Below are 17,511 nucleotides of genomic sequence, written 5' to 3'. Positions count from 1 at the left end.
CCCTAGACCACTTTTGATAGGTCCTGGCACCTGCAAAATGGGAACATCACACGAGAGCTGCAGTTTTGGTCCTTGTCAAAGTCGCTCAATTCCCTTATGCTTGCCCATTTTTTTTTTTCTGCTTTCCGCATTTCAGCTTCAGGGACAACATGCTTATTTGCAGCCTAATATATCCCACCCACTTTCAGATGCTATTGAAACAAGTTAACCACTTTACCTGTCCGGGTTCATAAGGTTATGGCTGATCGGTGTAAATCCACTTTGTATGCAGAAAATACCTTTGCTTATCCAGATGTTAGCTTGTAAAAGTAGCAGTGACATCATCACTGTGTTGTACATAGCCTGTGCAGAGCTGTGGGAGGGGCCAGCAGCTCCACCCATTACATAGTCTGCATAAAACTACAGTAGGGGGCGGAGACGAGACCAGTCATCATGCCCAAGGAGAGAGAACAGCAGTGACTGGTCCTTATTACAGGAACTGTTGCACAGAGGCAACATTTTATACTGAATTTCTGCACAGGTCTGTAAGAAATACACAAAGCACACCAAGATTCCAGTAATAATACATATGCCTCTTGTATTTAGTCAAAGCATAGTTTTCAGCTATGACAGTGGCCTTGTTAGAACACGGTCTTTACTATTGGTTTGCTATCTGTACTCACAGAGGTTAATAGGATAAAGATCTACAAGTGCCGGGCTACCGAGCTACATACTGAACGGATGTTAGCAGGTGATTTACAAAAATGAAGTGAATGGTATCAATTCTGACGAGTACCCGGAACACTGTGCCCATAATTCATTGTTTTAAATTACAGGAGGACTGATGTAGGAAGGAGACTGGAATAATCTCTCATGCTGTCAGGAGGGTAATACCTTGGATCTGAATTTAATTGTATCTACAGAGAACCAGAGGGAGCCCCGTATGTTCTGGGATGGAGTCTCTGGCATAGTTACATTTTCATTTCATGATGGAAGGCTAGCATACCAGTAAATGAGCATCTATAGGTGATGCATTTAAAGGGGATGTGCACATTCTGTTTACCTACAAAGAATGTATTTATTGTAACTTTCTCATTTAAGTACCGTATTTATCGGCGTATAACACACGCCGGCGTATAACACGCACCCCAAGTTTAGGAGGGAATTTTAAGGAAAAAAAACTTACATTAAAATGCCCATCAGTGCAGCCTTATCTGTCCATCTGCAGCCTTTTCAGTGTCAGTGCAGCCTTGCCCCAGTGCAGCCTTGCCCCAGTGCAGCCTTGCCCCAGTGCAGTCTTGTCAGTGCAGCTTTGCCCCAGTCCAGCCATGTCAGTGCAGCTTTATGCACTCGCCGCTGACCTACACAGCCGTGTGTAGATTCAAATATGGCGCTGAGACTGCAGGGATTCGTCGGAGCCAAGACACACATACCCGAGTGTTCTTGGCTTTTTTCGGCGCCGCTCACAGTCATGCCCATTCCCGCCCAGTCCCGCCCTATGATGGACATAACACAGGTCCAGGGGTGGGACTGGGCGTGACGGCGGCGCTGAAAAAAGCCGAGAACATTCGGGTATGTGTATCTCGGCTCCGACGAATCCCTGCAGTCTCGGCGCCATATTTGAATCTACCCACGGCTGTGTATGTTGGCGGCGACCGCGGCAATTGCCGCGATCGCTCCGATGACACAAAATCGGCGGGGATCGGCCTATAACACGCACCCACGATTTTCCCCTGATTTTCAGGGGAAAAAAGTGCGTGTTATATGCCAATAAATATGGTATGTTTATTCCATATTTGTTGTTTGTGTCCTCCTTGGAGCCCTGCAGTGTGGGAGACACCACTTGTATTTTTTGTGATATCTAAGTTTAGATTCCATTGTCTTTATTTTATGAATTACATACACATTTGTCTGTGAATGCTCTTAAACTATCAACATTTTCTTCATAGACACACATAGTGTTTATGCACATGTAGGGTATGTGTGTACCTTCATTCTTCACCAATCAGGAGGCCTTGCTCAGGGGCTAAGGCCTCCTTAGGGTCTTCCCATGGGCTGTCATTTCTCTCCATGGAATCCATGCTACCTAGGCACATAAGACACGTTTTGGACAAGTGCATTGGGGATTTCCAAGATGATTAAATATTTAACATGGAGGTTTGCCTACCTGATGGCCTCACTGTGCCTGTCTTCTGTATTTTTTGCGTGGGGATTCTGCCCCTTTTTGTTATCCCCCCCCATTAGCATCTTTGGTCCGCATGACTCCTTCAGGGTTCCTTGTTGGGTATTTTGGTCTGCTTTGGCGCTCGGTGGTCCGAAGGGAGTGTTAGTTCTTTTAATGGTTCCGGTCATGTTCATTCATTATTTATGTGGATTATGATATCTTGACATACACCCTGACTAAGATCTAGACTCTTTTGATCAAAACATGCTGGAACTTTCGCCTAAATATTGTATGAAAATTCGTTTTGAACCCATGATCAACCATATGTTAGAAGGATTGCTTTATATTGTATGGTGAATATATCAGACTGCAACCACATAATTTAGGATATCCCGTGTTAATTACTTTTAATCATGTACAAATAAAATTATATATTTTTTTAAAGAAGTTCAAAGTTTGGTTGCTGCCTCAAAGTCCCAATGGAGTATTGGTAATGTGCTTTTTATCAGTTTAGGCATGTGGCAGCACCATGATCTTCCAGGGGATTCTTTTTCCAGTTATTCGCCTTTGATGTCCCTCCTATCTTTTCTGTGTCCCCACTGCAACCTGAGATTGTGTAGACCAGCTGTTGCCATCTACTGAGAAAGCTCCAGCTTCAGTTCCCTTCTAAGCTCTTCATTAGAGTATAGAGTCACACATGTGGACGTATACACAGTGGTAAATGACACTCCGTCCCTCCCTCCTCCTTGTCCTCCTATTGGTAAACACTATGGGGCGGGATATAATTTGCCGATTGATTACACTCACTAAGAAACTCGCAAAACACTATAAATCAGTATTAAATATATCAAATGTAATGGCTAATACCTGTAAAGTTAAAAAAAAAAAAAAAAAAAAAAAAAAAAAAAAAGCCTTGGATGCAGATGCCGTCTGAACGAAAATTAAAGCTAGTGTCAGTCCTCTCTGACTCTGCCTGTACCATATTAATGAGCAAAAAATACATATTTGCTGTTTAATGAAAATATATGGTAAGCTGTAAACAGTTTTTTATAGTTATAATTTAATTTTGAATTGCTCTTGCCATACTTTTTTATTTTTTTATTTTTTTTGAGTCATGTGACTGCCACAGCACCAATCAGGGCTGTAGGAAGCATATGTCAGCAGAGTTTAGTGCATACATACAGTTGATACAGTGCCCCCAGTGGGAACACATGTTAGTGTAGAAAATGTCCCTAGGTTGGGACATTGCTGTTGCTGTGTTGCTCAGGCACTATTTATTTTTGGACTTAGTTTGTATTACTTGAAAATTGTAATCATTTTTGGTTATATTGCCTTTACCTGACAACTTTACCTACTTGTGCTTTTTATAGTTTTTTTTTTTTTTTTTTTCAATTTTTTTTCTTATGTTACTGTCTAAAACAATACAAAATAACATTAAAAAATGCATGATGTAGGGGATGTATTAATAATTACAGATCTGCATTTGTTTATTTTATATCTGCCTAGAGTTCGGCTTTTTTGGTTCTGAGAACGTTGGCGTATACTGGATCTGTGCGTAATATCTCATCATTGAATTTACTATTATGGATAGAGGGTTTCTTGGAAATTATATAGCCTCTTATCTTACCCAGTGTTTAATCCTGTTTCCTATTAAACATGAAGAGGAAACCCAGACACCGCCACCAAAATACCAAAATCTTTTGTTAAGCCAAACCGCCTTTTGGCCTCACCCACCCCCCTCCCCCCCCCGAGTACGCGGCTCTGATCAATACACACAAAAGGTTACATAAGATTAGCCGCAGATCAATGTTTAGCTATTATCTGGAAACACGAGGAAGTTTTCTGACAGCGCCGGCTGAATATCAGTCTGCAGATAAAAGGTTAATTTGGCTGCAAGGAGAGAATATGAGCCAGAGGACACGGGTGTAATTGCTGCTGTAAGAAAATGAAATGAAGAGGTCTACTTTCATCCATTGGGAAATGTACAACAGAAAGGGTTAAATGACTGCATGGACGATATGTGCTGATACAGAAAACACAGCAGACCTTTATAGTAGAAAGGTCTGAGAGAGAGATGGATATAGATAGAGAGATAGTGCTCAGCATAAATGAGTACACCCCTTTTGAAAAGTAAGATTTGAATCAATATCTCAATGAACACAAGAACAATTTCCAAAATTTTGACAAAACTGAGTTCTATAGAACATTTGTTTAGCTGATTACATGAAAGCAAGGTTAATAATATAACTTAGATTACAAAATCTACAGTTTTACTCAAATTAGTTGATACAAAATACACCCCACAACAAAAACTACTACATCTAGTGTTTTGTAGGACCTCCATGATTTGTAAGGACAGCACCAAGTCTTCTAGGCATGGAATGAACAAGTTGGTGACATACTGCAACACCTATCTTTTTCCATTCTTCAAGAACTGCCTCTTTTAGAGCCTGGATGCTGGATGGAGAGTGATGCTCAACTTGTCTCTTCAGGATCCATAGGTGTTTCGATTGGGTTCAGATCAGGAGACCTACTTAACCACTGAATCACTTTCACCCTGTTCTTCTTCAGAAATGCAACAGTGGCCTTAGATGTGTGTTTTGGATCACTGTCATGTTGGAAAAGTGCACGACGACCAAGGGCATGGAGTGATGGTAGCATCTTCTTTCAATATAGAGCAGAACATCTGTGAATTCATGATACCACCAATTAAATGCAGCTCCCCCACACCAGCAGCACTCATGCAGCCCCACAGAAGGACACTGCCACCACCATGTTTCACTGTAGGCACTGTGCATTTTTCTTTGTACCTCACCTTTACAACGCCATACAGTTTTGAAGCCATCAGTTCCAAAAACATTTATCTTGGTCTCATCGCTCCGGAGTACAGAGTCCCAGTAGTTGTCTTCTTTTTCAGCATGGGCCCGGGCAAATTCTTGGTAGGCTTTATTGTGCTTGGGCTTTAGGAGAGGCTTCCTTTGTGGAGGACGCCCGTGCATCCATTCCTCTGCAGTGGTCAGACCTCTTGGAATATATAGCAAAGATTTACTCTTGTAGTTCGATTTTATATGGCTTTTATCATCCAATTAGAGTACAGCAAGTCCCCTACATACGAACATTCTACTTACGAACTTTCACAGATACGAACATGTCCAATCCTGTAAAGCTGGGTACACACACTCAGTTTTTTTAATTCAACCCAGTGGGCTAAACTAATAAAAACCTAAAAGATCATCATACACAAGCAATGTTGGTGCAGTGATCTCCAGTGCCCCCCACCAGAACACACTGATCAGCACTGATTTTTGTTGGACTTATGAACAAGTTGAACTTACAAACAAGCTCCCAGAATGGAACTCATTTGTAAGTAGGAGACTTACTGTACTTTTTTTCATTTTTTTATGATTATTTTTTAATCATATTTTGTAATAAATATTGACTTTTTATCTAAAAATGTCTGATTGTTCCTCTCTGGTACCAGTAAAGCCCACAAGGTTAAATTATTTTCTTGGTTGTGTAAAAAAAAAAAAAAAAAAAAATTTTTTTTTTTCCCCTGTAGTTTCCAAACACTTGTGGTTAAAAAAATTACATTTTCAAAAGACTCACTATGTCTTTCAGAAAATACCTTGGTGTGTTTGTTTTCTAAAATGGGGTCATTTTGTAGGTGTTTCTACTGTTCTTGTGCTCCAGGGCTTCCAAGAATGTGAGAGTCCAAAAATTAGATGAGTAATTTATGCACCTAGAACACCTGAAGACTGTGAACAAGTCTTACATATATGGTATCCCCATACTCAGAGAAGTACCGGATTGTGTTTTGGGGTGTAATTCTAGAATTGCCTAGTTTCCTTCCAATTGATTGGGTATTCTTTTGCAAGCTGAATTTTCACTTTCTTTTACCTCATTCACTGAGATAAGTGAAAATTCACTTTGAAAGTGAACATGCTCTATTCTTTCAGTAACTTGATCCCACCTTGTTGTATCCTAATGTCTAACATGTCATTAACAGTGTGGGGGCAAAAGCAGAGAATATGAACAGATTAATGCCTATTACACAGTTTAAAAAATTGGACGAAAAATACTTCTTTCAAAGCCATTGTACGATAATCTGATCATTGGTACACAGCTTTCAAGAGCGTGACAGTTCATCTGAAGGGACAAACTCAAAATTTTTTCCCGTACGATATTTGTTTTATCAGTACAGTATTCCTCTGAAAAAAATCAGAAGACCAAGTCCACGTATGCTCAGAAATGACAGAGACAGAGTACATTGCAATACAATACAGCACATTACATCACTTCCAAAATTGTAGTCTGTTATACGAGGATTTCTGTAACTTGAGTAACCTTTTTAAGTTTCGATATGAAACTAGTATGCATAAAAGAAAAAACTATCATTCATCCGATTATTTTCATTGTGAGTACAAGGCTTTAGTGAGAGATAATTTAATTTATTTTATGAATATTTTTCTTAATGTCAGTGACACATTTTTCCTGTTTAGGTGTACCAGCCAACATAGCTGATTTGAAAAACCTGGAGGTGCTCAACTTTTTCAACAACCAGATTGAGGAGCTTCCAACACAGATCAGCAGCCTTCAGAAGCTCAAACATCTTAATCTCGGGTAAGATTTTGCAGCCTAATTGCCCAAAAGATGAGCGTTAGGGCAGTGTTGTCCTTTTACAATGACCCATTCTTGTCTACAGGCAACACACAGGCAGGAGGGGTAAATACAGCCTTTTCATTTTTATCAGTTGTAAAGTAATTAAAAAAATGAATGACTTCTGTAAAGGGTATGTAAATTTGAACATTGAATTTATCTTTTCTTTCTCGAACATCACGGGACACAGAGCCACAGTAATTACTGATGGGTTATATAGGTATCACTGGTGATTGGACACTGGCACACCCTATCAGGAAGTTCAACCCCCTATATAATCCCTCCCCCTTGCAAGGATACCTCAGTTTTTACGCCAGTGTCTTAGGTGATGGACGTGTAAAGATGTCCTGTGCTGAGCTCCAAAGGGAATATCCTAAGATCCTATACTGGGGCAAGCCAGGCGAACCGGATCCATTCAAAGTGTCTTTTCATGGCCGAATTGAATGGTACCCGGGCCTCGTGTCCGAGGTTTTACCCGTAATGCTTCTCTTTTTAGAGAGCTGGACCCCGCAGATCAGAAAATGGCTTTAAACTTCCTAATTTCTGGCGAGGTGCTTTACGGTCCCAGAACTGTTGAATCCCCCTACTGATGGGGGCCCCAGTCTCTGACGGTTTTTTTAAACGGAGCCCCCCATGAGAGGTGAAGATTGGGTCTGTGTAAACAGCACCCTGCGGCTGGATAAGATAAGAGGAGATTCCACAGAATTTTTGAGTTCTAGTGGCTTTTCTCCTTTAAGGTAAATGCATGCTATGACTATTGTGACCACCGGGGGCTGCCAAGAGCACAAACCTGCACATGCTGACTCTGTCTCAGGTGTTGTAATCGCTGATTATGTCCCAGCATCTCAAGCAGGCTGCAAACAGGTAAGGTGGAAGGGGGGATTTCTCATGTTTGAATGTTCCCCCCCAGGCTAGAGAGGGGCCGCAGGGGTCTAGAAAGTGGTTATACCACCCGGGCTCTGCGGCCTAATGGCCACCATCTCTGAAGATAGCCATTCAGGCAGATCTTGTTACCAGCCTCCCCCCCCCCCCCCCCATCCCCAGCCTTTCTCCAGAAGCATGACAGGAGAGTCGGCAGTGCGGGAAGCGCTCGTTTTTTTTCAAAACTCGAGGTGGGGGGGGCGGTAGAGGAGGGGGCGGGACGTCAGCACAGAGTGCTTAGACTCCCACTCAGGCCAGCTGCAGGCTATTAGAGGCACTCTGTACAGGTGCACTCAGCCTTCTGAGAGACACAGAGCTGACGGTCGCATGTAAGGTGGGACACAGGCATTCTCCTAGGCAGCATTTACTGAAGTAACACCAGACTGAGCATTGGGTAGCAAGGCTTTTAGCCAGACTACATCGCTCAGCGGGCAGTGTTCATTTGTATACCTCACACCTTGTTGCTTTGCACTATGGGTAGAAGAGGTTCAAGCACCCCAGGAACCAGAGACACTAGGGGATCTCGTTCAGGTTCTGAGGGCCCCCTGTCGGCAGCATCCTCCCCCCCTAAAGATGGGCCAGGGACGGCTAGCCGGGGAGAGCCATCGGGGTCAGGGGCTACACCTGCCTCTGGCACTTCAGCCCCTGTATATATTACACAAGAGGTTTTTTCCTCAACCATTAATGGTCTAGAGGAAAGATTAATGGCCGTGATTACGTCTTCACTCAGTGGAAGAAAACGCACTAGGCTTTCCTCTGTTCCCCAAGACCCTCAGACAGAGGAGCTCTGGGATAAAGGAGATGAATCCCTTTCAGAGGATCGGGATGGGACGGATGATTCCTCTTCGGGGGAATCAGGTGGAGAGGGACCCTCTGCGATTTCCCAAGAGGAGAAAGTCTTAGTGCAGATCCTCACTGGATGGGTCCGCTCCACATTTAAGTTGCCCATACCTGAAACTGCTAAGGAATCCTCTTCTGCTTTGGGGTCACTGAAACCTTTCCAAGCAGCACATGCTTTTCCTGTTCATACTTTACTTGAAAAGCTCATTTATTCTGAGTGGGATCACCCAGACAAACGTTTTTTTCCGCTGAGAAAGTTTTCAACACTTTATCCGATGGAAGAAAAGTTTATTAAAATGTGGGGAATACCGGCTATTGATGCCGCCATTTCCTCCGTAAATAATAGCCTGACTTGTCCTGTAGACAATGCTCAGATGCTCAGGGATCCTGTAGATAAGAGGATGGAATCCCTATTGAAGGATGTTTTCTCCTTAGCAGGATCAGTGGCCCAACCTGCAGTAGCAGCGATTGGAGTCTGTCAATACTTAAGAGACCATGTTAAGCAGGTCATCAAAGTATTACCTGAACAGCAGGCCCAGGGGTTTGCTAACCTTCCAGCGGCCTTATGCTTTGTGGTTGATGCCATTAGAGATTCTATCGTGCAAACCTCCCGTCTTTCACTGGGGTTGGTGCATATACGTAGAATCATATGGTTGAAAAATTGGTCAGCCGAAGCACCATGTAAGAAGCTACTGGCTGGGTTTCCATTTCGTGGTGCAAGGTTGTTTGGAGAGGACTTGGATAACTATATCAAGAGAATCTCTTGTGGGAAAAGCACTCTCTTACCTGTCAAGAAGAAGAGTAAGCGTCCCTCTTTCAAACGGACTCTTTCCCCAGCGCCGGGGGCTTCAGCCTCCAGGCAGTCTCGACGGCCGCCTCCATCGGGGTCCAGAGACAAGAGTCAACCCCAGGGACAAAAGAAGTCCTGGGGAAAGAAGCCTACTAGGCAAAACACTAAGACCTCTGCATGAGGGGGCGCCCCCGCTCACTCGAGTGGGGGGAAGACTGCGACAGTTCTCAGAGCTCTGGCACGAGGACTTCCAGGACAGATGGGTAGTCTCCACGGTAACCTTAGGGTACAAGCTGGAGTTTCAGGAATTCCCTTCTCCTCGGTTCCTCAGATCAAATGTTCCCAGAGACCCAGAGAAGAAGCAGTCGCTCCTTCTAGCATTAGAGCGACTTTTGTCGCAGGAGGTCATTATGATAGTTCCCGCAAAGGACCAGGGATTGGGCTTCTATTCCAACCTTTTTACGGTCCAAAAGCCAAATGGGGATGTCAGGCCCATTCTGGACTTAAGGGATCTGAACCGATTCCTAAGGATTCAATCCTTCCGCATGGAATCAATTCGAACAGTAGTTCCCACCCTGCAGGGAGGAGAATTTCTGGCATCAATAGACATCAGAGATGCATATCTGCATGTGCCCATTTTTCCTGCTCATCAGAAGTTTCTGCGCTTCGAGGTAGGAGGGCGCCATTTCCAGTTTGTGGCTCTGCCTTTTGGGATAGCCACTGCACCTCGAGTGTTCAGAAAGATCTTGGCTCCTCCTCTGGCCAGATTAAGGGCTCAGGGTATAGCTGTCATAGCATACCTAGACGACCTGCTTTTGATAGACCGGTCGGTAGCCTCTTTGAATGGAAACTTGAGGACCACGGTCAGGTATCTAGAACACCTGGGTTGGATCCTCAACTTAGAAAAGTCTTTCCTAAAACCAGTAAGAAGACTGGAGTATTTAGGTCTGATTATAGATACAAGCCAGGAGAAAATATTTCTACCCCAGGCAAAGATCACTGCTTTGAGAGAGCTGATTCTGACAGTAAGGACCAAGAAGGGTCCCTCAGTCCACCTTTGTATGAGGCTACTAGGGAAGATGGTGTCTTCATTCGAAGCAGTTCCTTATGCTCAGTTTCACTCAAGAATGCTGCAACACAGTATTCTGTCGACCTGGAACAAGAAGGTTCAGGCATTAGACTTTCCGATGCACCTGTCGCATGCGGTGCGTCAGAGCCTCAATTGGTGGCTCATACCCGAAAACCTGCAGAAGGGGAAATCCTTTCTACCGGTTACCTGGACGGTGGTAACAACAGATGCCAGTCTGTCAGGTTGGGGAGCAGTTCTGGAACAGGCTGCGGTCCAAGGGGTATGGTCCAAGACAGAGAGGACCTTACCCATCAACATTCTGGAGATCCGGGCGATACATCTAGCTCTAAAGGCCTGGACTATCAGGCTACAGGGTTGTCCGGTCAGGATCCAGTCCGACAATGCCACAGCAGTGGCTTATGTCAATCATCAGGGAGGCACCCGGAGCCGAGCTGCTCAAAAAGAGGTGAACCAGATCTTAGTCTGGGCAGAGATGCATGTGCCATGCATATCGGCAGTTTTCATCCCGGGAATAGAGAATTGGCAGGCGGACTATCTAAGTCGCCAGCAGTTACTTCCAGGGGAATGGTCTCTGCATCCCGACGTCTTTTGGGCCATATGCCAAAGATGGGGGGTTCCAGATGTAGATCTCTTTGCATCCCGATTCAACAAAAAGATAGACAGATTTGTGGCAAGGACAAAAGATCCTCTTGCATGCGGGACGGATGCGTTGGTGATTCCGTGGCATCGGTTCTCACTGATTTACGCATTCCCGCCTATTCTGCTACTATCACGACTCCTTCGCAGGATCAGGCAGGAAAGGAAGTCGGTACTTCTGGTGGCCCCCGCTTGGCCCAGAAGGACTTGGTATGCAGAAATAGTAAGGATGACGGTAGGTTCCCTGTGGACACTACCGGAACGCCCAGGCCTGTTATCTCAAGGTCCAGTGTTCCATCCTGCCTTACAAACGCTAAATTTGACGGTTTGGCTATTGAGACCACGTTCTGAAGAGTCGTGGGCTCTCAGGTCCTGTCATATCTACCTTGATTAATGCAAGGAAGCCAGCTTCCAGGATGATTTATCATAGAGTCTGGAAGGCTTATATAACCTGGTGTGAATCCAGGGGTTGGCATCCCAGGAAATATGTCATAGGTAGAATCCTTGATTTTCTACAGATGGGATTAGAGATGAAGCTGGCCTTGAGTACCATCAAGGGCCAGGTCTCTGCTTTATCAGTATTATTTCAGCGGCCACTTGCTTCGCATTCTTTGGTCCGAAACTTTATGCAGGGGGTGATGCGTCTTAATCCTCCGGTTAAAGCGCCCCTAAACCCCTGGGACTTGAATTTGGTCCTGGCTGTGTTACAGAAACGGCCTTTTGAACCAATAAGTCAGATTCCTTTGGTCTTGTTGACAAGGAAATTAATTTTTCTGGTGGCCATCTCTTCTGCTAGAAGAGTATCAGAATTAGCAGCTCTTTCCTGTAAGGAGCCTTATTTGATTATACACAAGGATAGAGTGGTACTACGCCCTCATCCTAGTTTTTTACCGAAGGTGGTTTCTGATTTTCATTTAAACCAAGACATTGTTCTACCTTCCTTTTTTCCAGATCCCTGTTCTCCGGAAGAGAGATCTCTACATTCGTTGGATGTAGTAAGAGCAGTTAAGGCCTATCTAGGGGCAACTACTCAGATCCGCAAGACGGATGTTTTGTTTGTGCTGCCAGAGGGTCCCAATAGAGGACAGGCAGCGTCAAAAGCTACCATTTCTAAATGGATTCGACAGTTGATCATTCAAGCTTACGGTTTGAAACAGAAGATTCCTCCGTTTCAGATCAGGGCACATTCCACAAGGGCTATTGGTGCTTCTTGGGCAGTGCATCACCGGGCCTCTATGGCTCAAATCTGCAAGGCCGCAACCTGGTCTTCAGTTCATACATTCACCAGATTCTATCAGGTGGATGTGAGAAGGCATGAGGATATTGCCTTTGGGCGTAGTGTGCTGCAGGCAGCGGTACAGGGTCCTCAGGTCTGATTGCACCCTACTTGGTCTTGGTTCCCCCCCCTCAGGTAGCATTGCTCTGGGACATCCCATCAGTAATTACTGTGGCTCTGTGTCCCGTGATGTTCGAGAAAGAAAATAGGATTTTTTAAAACAGCTTACCTGTAAAATCCTTTTCTTTCGAAGGACATCACGGGACACAGAGGTCCCGCCCCTCTTCTAATACACTATATTGCTTGGCTACAAAACTGAGGTATCCCTGCAAGGGGGAGGGATTATATAGGGGGTTGAACTTCCTGATAGGGTGTGCCAGTGTCCAATCACCAGTGATACCTATATAACCCATCAGTAATTACTGTGGCTCTGTGTCCCGCGATGTCCTTCGAAAGAAAAGGATTTTACAGGTAAGCTGTTTTAAAAAATCCTATTATTTGGTCCCTCTTGGCCTGTTAAGGCTTGTTCACGCTTTATGCAGTGACCTTGCGTTTTTCTGCACAGAACATGGGTCACCTCTAGGACACATAGAAAATAATTGTTTCCTATGTGCTCCATTTACGACTACAATGTGGTGATGTGTAGGACAGAAAAATGCAGATGTGCTACATTTACCTGCGGATGGCAGCACAAGTCTGACCGCAGTTAAGTGCACCTAGTTGCTGTGCAGAGACTTGAACGCTGTGTATATATTTATAAAGGAAAAAAAAAAGTAGCAGTGTGACGCGCCAAAACAATACAAGGTCCCCACACAACATGAAGGTAGTATACCATTGAAATCATAAGAACATAAAACACCTTTCGGTCCCACCAGAAATCTTGTCCTCTGTTAACCTGTGCTCTCTGTCTGTGCCCCACTGTTATCAGTTACATTGTTTACAGCTATATGTGAACTACAGAACATCTCCTCACAGTCTTATAGAGAAGGGGAGATATTCTATAATTCTGTCCTATGCTGACAAGGTTGCTCTCTGTAGATACAGTGCAATGAGTGCTACCACCCTAAGACAGGAAAAGTGTTACTGGCTGTTCATCCATAAGGCGCAAAGAAAATACTGGGTATGGAGCAGCATGTGACTTGCTAACCTTCATGTCATGTGACCGTTCTACTGCTTGGTGATTGGCCCAGTGCTATGTCATGGGATTGGGGAGATAGTTGTCAACTCTTTGTAAGTGTTTTTCTGTGCTCCATCAGCTAAATAGAGATTTTCCCTACCTAGGCAAGATCTGCCATGTTATAGGCACATTTTGAAATTTTAATTTTGCCTTGTGTAATTCCTCCTGAGAAAGATCTGCACTTCCTGGTATGTGAGTGTGCCTATGTGAGTAAGTGTATCTGCGGTATGAGAACATATAAGGCAGTGGTCTCCGAACTGCGGCACAGTGATCAGGTGTGGCCTTTTGCTTGCTTTTATCTAGCCCTTGGGCATTATTTCATCCATTGATCCCAACATTGGGGCATGACCCTCCCCCCCAAAAACCAATAAAGGTAATTTCCTCCCAGTGACACCAGCGATGTGGCACAATCCCTCCCAATGACACCAACAATGGGGCCCACTGACACCAACGATAGGGGCACAGTTCCTCCCAATGACACCAGTGATCTGGCACAATCCCTCCCAATGACACCAGTGATCTGGTACAATCCCTCCCAATGACACATCAATTGGGCCCATTGATGCTAACGATAGGGCACAATTCCTCCCACTGACACCAACGATGGGGCATTGTTTTTTTCCACTGATGTTGGGACCTTTTCTACTCCCAATGGCAAGAGTCCGGGCCTCCTAAAGTCTAAAGGACAGTAAACTGGCCCCTTGTTTAGAAAGTTTGGAGACCCATAATCAAAGGCACTGCTGCCTCTTCTAGTCTGAGGAGAGATTTGACATGAGATTGGCCAATGCTGTGCTACTGTACTGTTCATTGTTCTCCTTGCTGGAGGCAGCAACACGAGGAAGCAAAACCCTGTTCCTACAACTGACTACAAGGTCAGTTGCAGGCAGACAATTCTAGTGACAAGTCCTTTGCCCTCTACCTGCCTTTTTTTGGGCATGTCTTCCAGGGCTCCATTTATCCTTTCACTTTCCTTACATTTAATGGGTTGCATATTAGAAATTGAAAACCTAGCTATTCCGCAGTGTTAGCAGCTCCATGTGTATCTGGGGGACAAAAGTGAAATCTCCCTGGTTGTAGGCCAAAAACAAATGGGGGAGATTTACTAAAACTGGAGACTGCAAAATCTGGTGTAGCTCTGCAAAGAAACCAATCAGCTTCCAGGGATTTTTTTGTCAAAGCTTAATTGAACAAGGTGATTGGTTGCCATGCACAGCTGCACCAGATTCTGAGGGCTCCAGTTTTAGTAAATCTCCCCCATAATGTTATCTTGCAGACTTTCATAGGTGCTGACACCGTTACATTTTAACCAGAAACTAGCTTTATTCTTGACACTAGTGAAAACGTCAGTAACGAGGAAAAAAAAATAAATCTTTCCGCAGCCATTTCCATTAGAATATCCGGTATAAAGTTTTGGACTGGGCTGAATATCAAGTGCTTTTTCCGGATAAAAATAGAACGCAATATAGTCCCAGCAGGGATATTCAAACATCTATATTTCTAAGTATTTGAGTGTTCCATCAATTTTTGCTGAAAGCTGTTCCATTCAATCAAAATACAGGGGAAGATTGTTTTAAAAGCCCAAAGAGTAGGGCAAACATAATGGCCATAAATCTTATTATTTTGGCAAACAATCATTCTTGATCAGAGATCTTTTATTTTTTCTTTACTGACTCAGACAAAATAATCAGATCTGATTCAAACTGTTGCTTGTACATTGGATGGTACAACTTATAGGAACTGAAAAAGAAAAATTGTGTTTCACCTATCCAGTCCTTTCTTAAAGGGATGCTCCGGGTCAAGTCATGCCGGCATGGTTTTATAAGCTCCTGGTTGATGATGATCTGGCTCCCACTAAAACTCGCTTTTCCTGAATTTTACATATTAATTGGGCAGGTGGTCCTAATTTCACCCATCATATTCTCAGAGAAAAGTCCTGCTTGCCCCCCCGCCCCATAGCCTGTTATTCAAAGTGCTAAGACAGCAGTTGCTCCTGCCCACAGGACAATGATCGACAGGTAGCTGGCCAAGCAATAGCAGTCTGATCTGCTCAACCTAGAAGATTTTTCTTATCTTTACTGGCGGAGAGCTGTAGGTCTCATGAATGAAAAGTTTTAGCACTCCAAAGGATTGAATCCCTTCTTATTTGGGGATGATTAGATCTTTTTATAGCAAATTCTGTTTTTGTTTTTTTCCTCCTTTAAATCTGACCTGACTTAAGTGTTTCCTTAAAAACGATATTGAAGATGAACTCTAGCCATACCTTTTTGGTCCTGCAACAGTTACATGGGCTCCTCTCCTGTGCTGAAATTGCTTACTCAGCTTCTTACAGTGTGCATTAGAAGCTGCAGCAAGCATAGAGCCCACCTAATTTCCTGGCTGGAGAACATTCATCATCAACTAGTTCTTTCCTCCCCCAGCCATACTGTCCCTGGCCTGCCACTTTCACTCATTGGATTTCAATTCATTTAATTATAGAGGCTCAGCAACACGTGTGGGCATTACTTAGAGCAGTATGCATGCAAATGCAGCAGACATGTGAACGTCCACTCCTCCAGACTGATGATTATCCATCAAGGCTTATTGATATTTGCATAGCTTCTTCCAAGACCCAGCCCAGTACAATGCCCACTGTGATGGGCTGCAGCAGTATTTGTTGGGGGAGCGGTTGGAGGCAAGGCTTGCCTGCTTTGGCAATCAATGTAACTCCCTTGAATTGGGCTGAACTCCTTGCATCTCTACTGTAGGAGTTAAGCCCCAATCAAGTGTATAGGGAGGTACTGTGCATGGGCAGGTAGCTCTGGAGAAGATTAGAGGGCTCAAGTGGTGAGCATTGTAGGAGGCCACCACTGCCAGAAAGTGGTAAGTACCTGGGAAGGGGGGGAAATTAAGCCTTGTGATGCAAATAGGGACCGCATACTACCTTTCAGGGGTTCAATGTTTTACCCAGGCAATGCTATACACTGCTTTTGTCATTAATCAGGGGTTCTTTGAACCCCAGATTGTAAAGCTTAAAGGGTATTCCCAGACCCATCCACTGAAGGATCCTTTAGTGGATAGGCAGCCCTTAGATTTAAACCTGCCGTGGACATTTGTGCAATATGTTTGGAGATTAGGATGTTTTCGAAATATATACATTCCTACTGACCATATAAGGTGCTCTCTGGATTCTGGATAAAGTGGAATGCAGAGAATTCAGATTAAGGTAATTAGAGTAAATTTATCAATTTTGGTGCAATTGCAGTGTTTGCAGCTTTCACTTGCTGTGTTTTTTTTGCCTTACCCTTTATTGCTAAATCTAGATTTGAGTTACGATTCCTTTTCTTGTGTCTTTCAGCATGAACCGGTTAAATTCTTTACCAAGGGGATTTGGCTCCTTGCCTTCACTGGAAGTCCTTGATCTGACTTATAACAACCTGAGTGAGACCTCCTTACCTGGAAACTTCTTTTATTTAAGTAAGAACATTTTCTGTCCTGTTTTCATGGCCTTTGTATACCAGAGATGCTTAACGCTTGTGGCCCCAGTGTCCATATATTGCTTTTAGGGATTCCAGCAGTCTGTGAAACAGACTTCTCAATAACATTCTGATGAATGCATAGCATTTCTAACAATATATTGACCCCAGTATATGTATTTTGGGACTTTTTTGGGGGGGTCCAGACCTACAGATTCTACAGCTAGACTGTAGGCACTAGTAGATCCCATAACAAAATGCATTCCAAACCGTAATTAACATATTTTGTGATAATTACATAATTTGTTTATTAATTTAAAGATACAAAAACACCAATTAATCCAGGTATGTGCTTAATAAAAAAGAGGGTTTGAATTTTAAATTGAAGAGGTCAGCGCTATGAAAAAACTTTTACTGCAATATAGATTCAGGCCTGATGCACATAAATGTGGGTTTCTGGCCCTCGTTTGGCAGACACGGCAGCCCATTCATTCACTCATTCATGCAGAAAAAAGGTGCATGCAGAATTT

At 43.8% G+C, this 17,511-nt stretch overlaps 1 protein-coding gene across 1 annotated transcript in view; it reads left to right on the top strand.

Annotated features, from left to right (window-relative positions):
* Positions 1-17,511, top strand: part of RSU1 (Ras suppressor protein 1) — a 246,767-nt gene that overhangs the window by 48,078 nt on the left and 181,178 nt on the right. Inside the window, exons 4-5 of the mRNA XM_073629711.1 lie at positions 6,643-6,763; positions 16,864-16,982. Coding sequence (XP_073485812.1) covers positions 6,643-6,763; positions 16,864-16,982 — 240 coding nt within the window. The remainder of the gene's footprint in view (positions 1-6,642; positions 6,764-16,863; positions 16,983-17,511) is intronic.

This window comes from Aquarana catesbeiana, linkage group LG05 (assembly GCF_042186555.1).
Source record: "Aquarana catesbeiana isolate 2022-GZ linkage group LG05, ASM4218655v1, whole genome shotgun sequence".
Lineage (NCBI taxonomy): Eukaryota > Metazoa > Chordata > Amphibia > Anura > Ranidae > Aquarana > Aquarana catesbeiana.
Note: the sequence above shows the minus strand (reverse complement) of the source record. Positions and strands in the feature narration are given on the sequence as shown.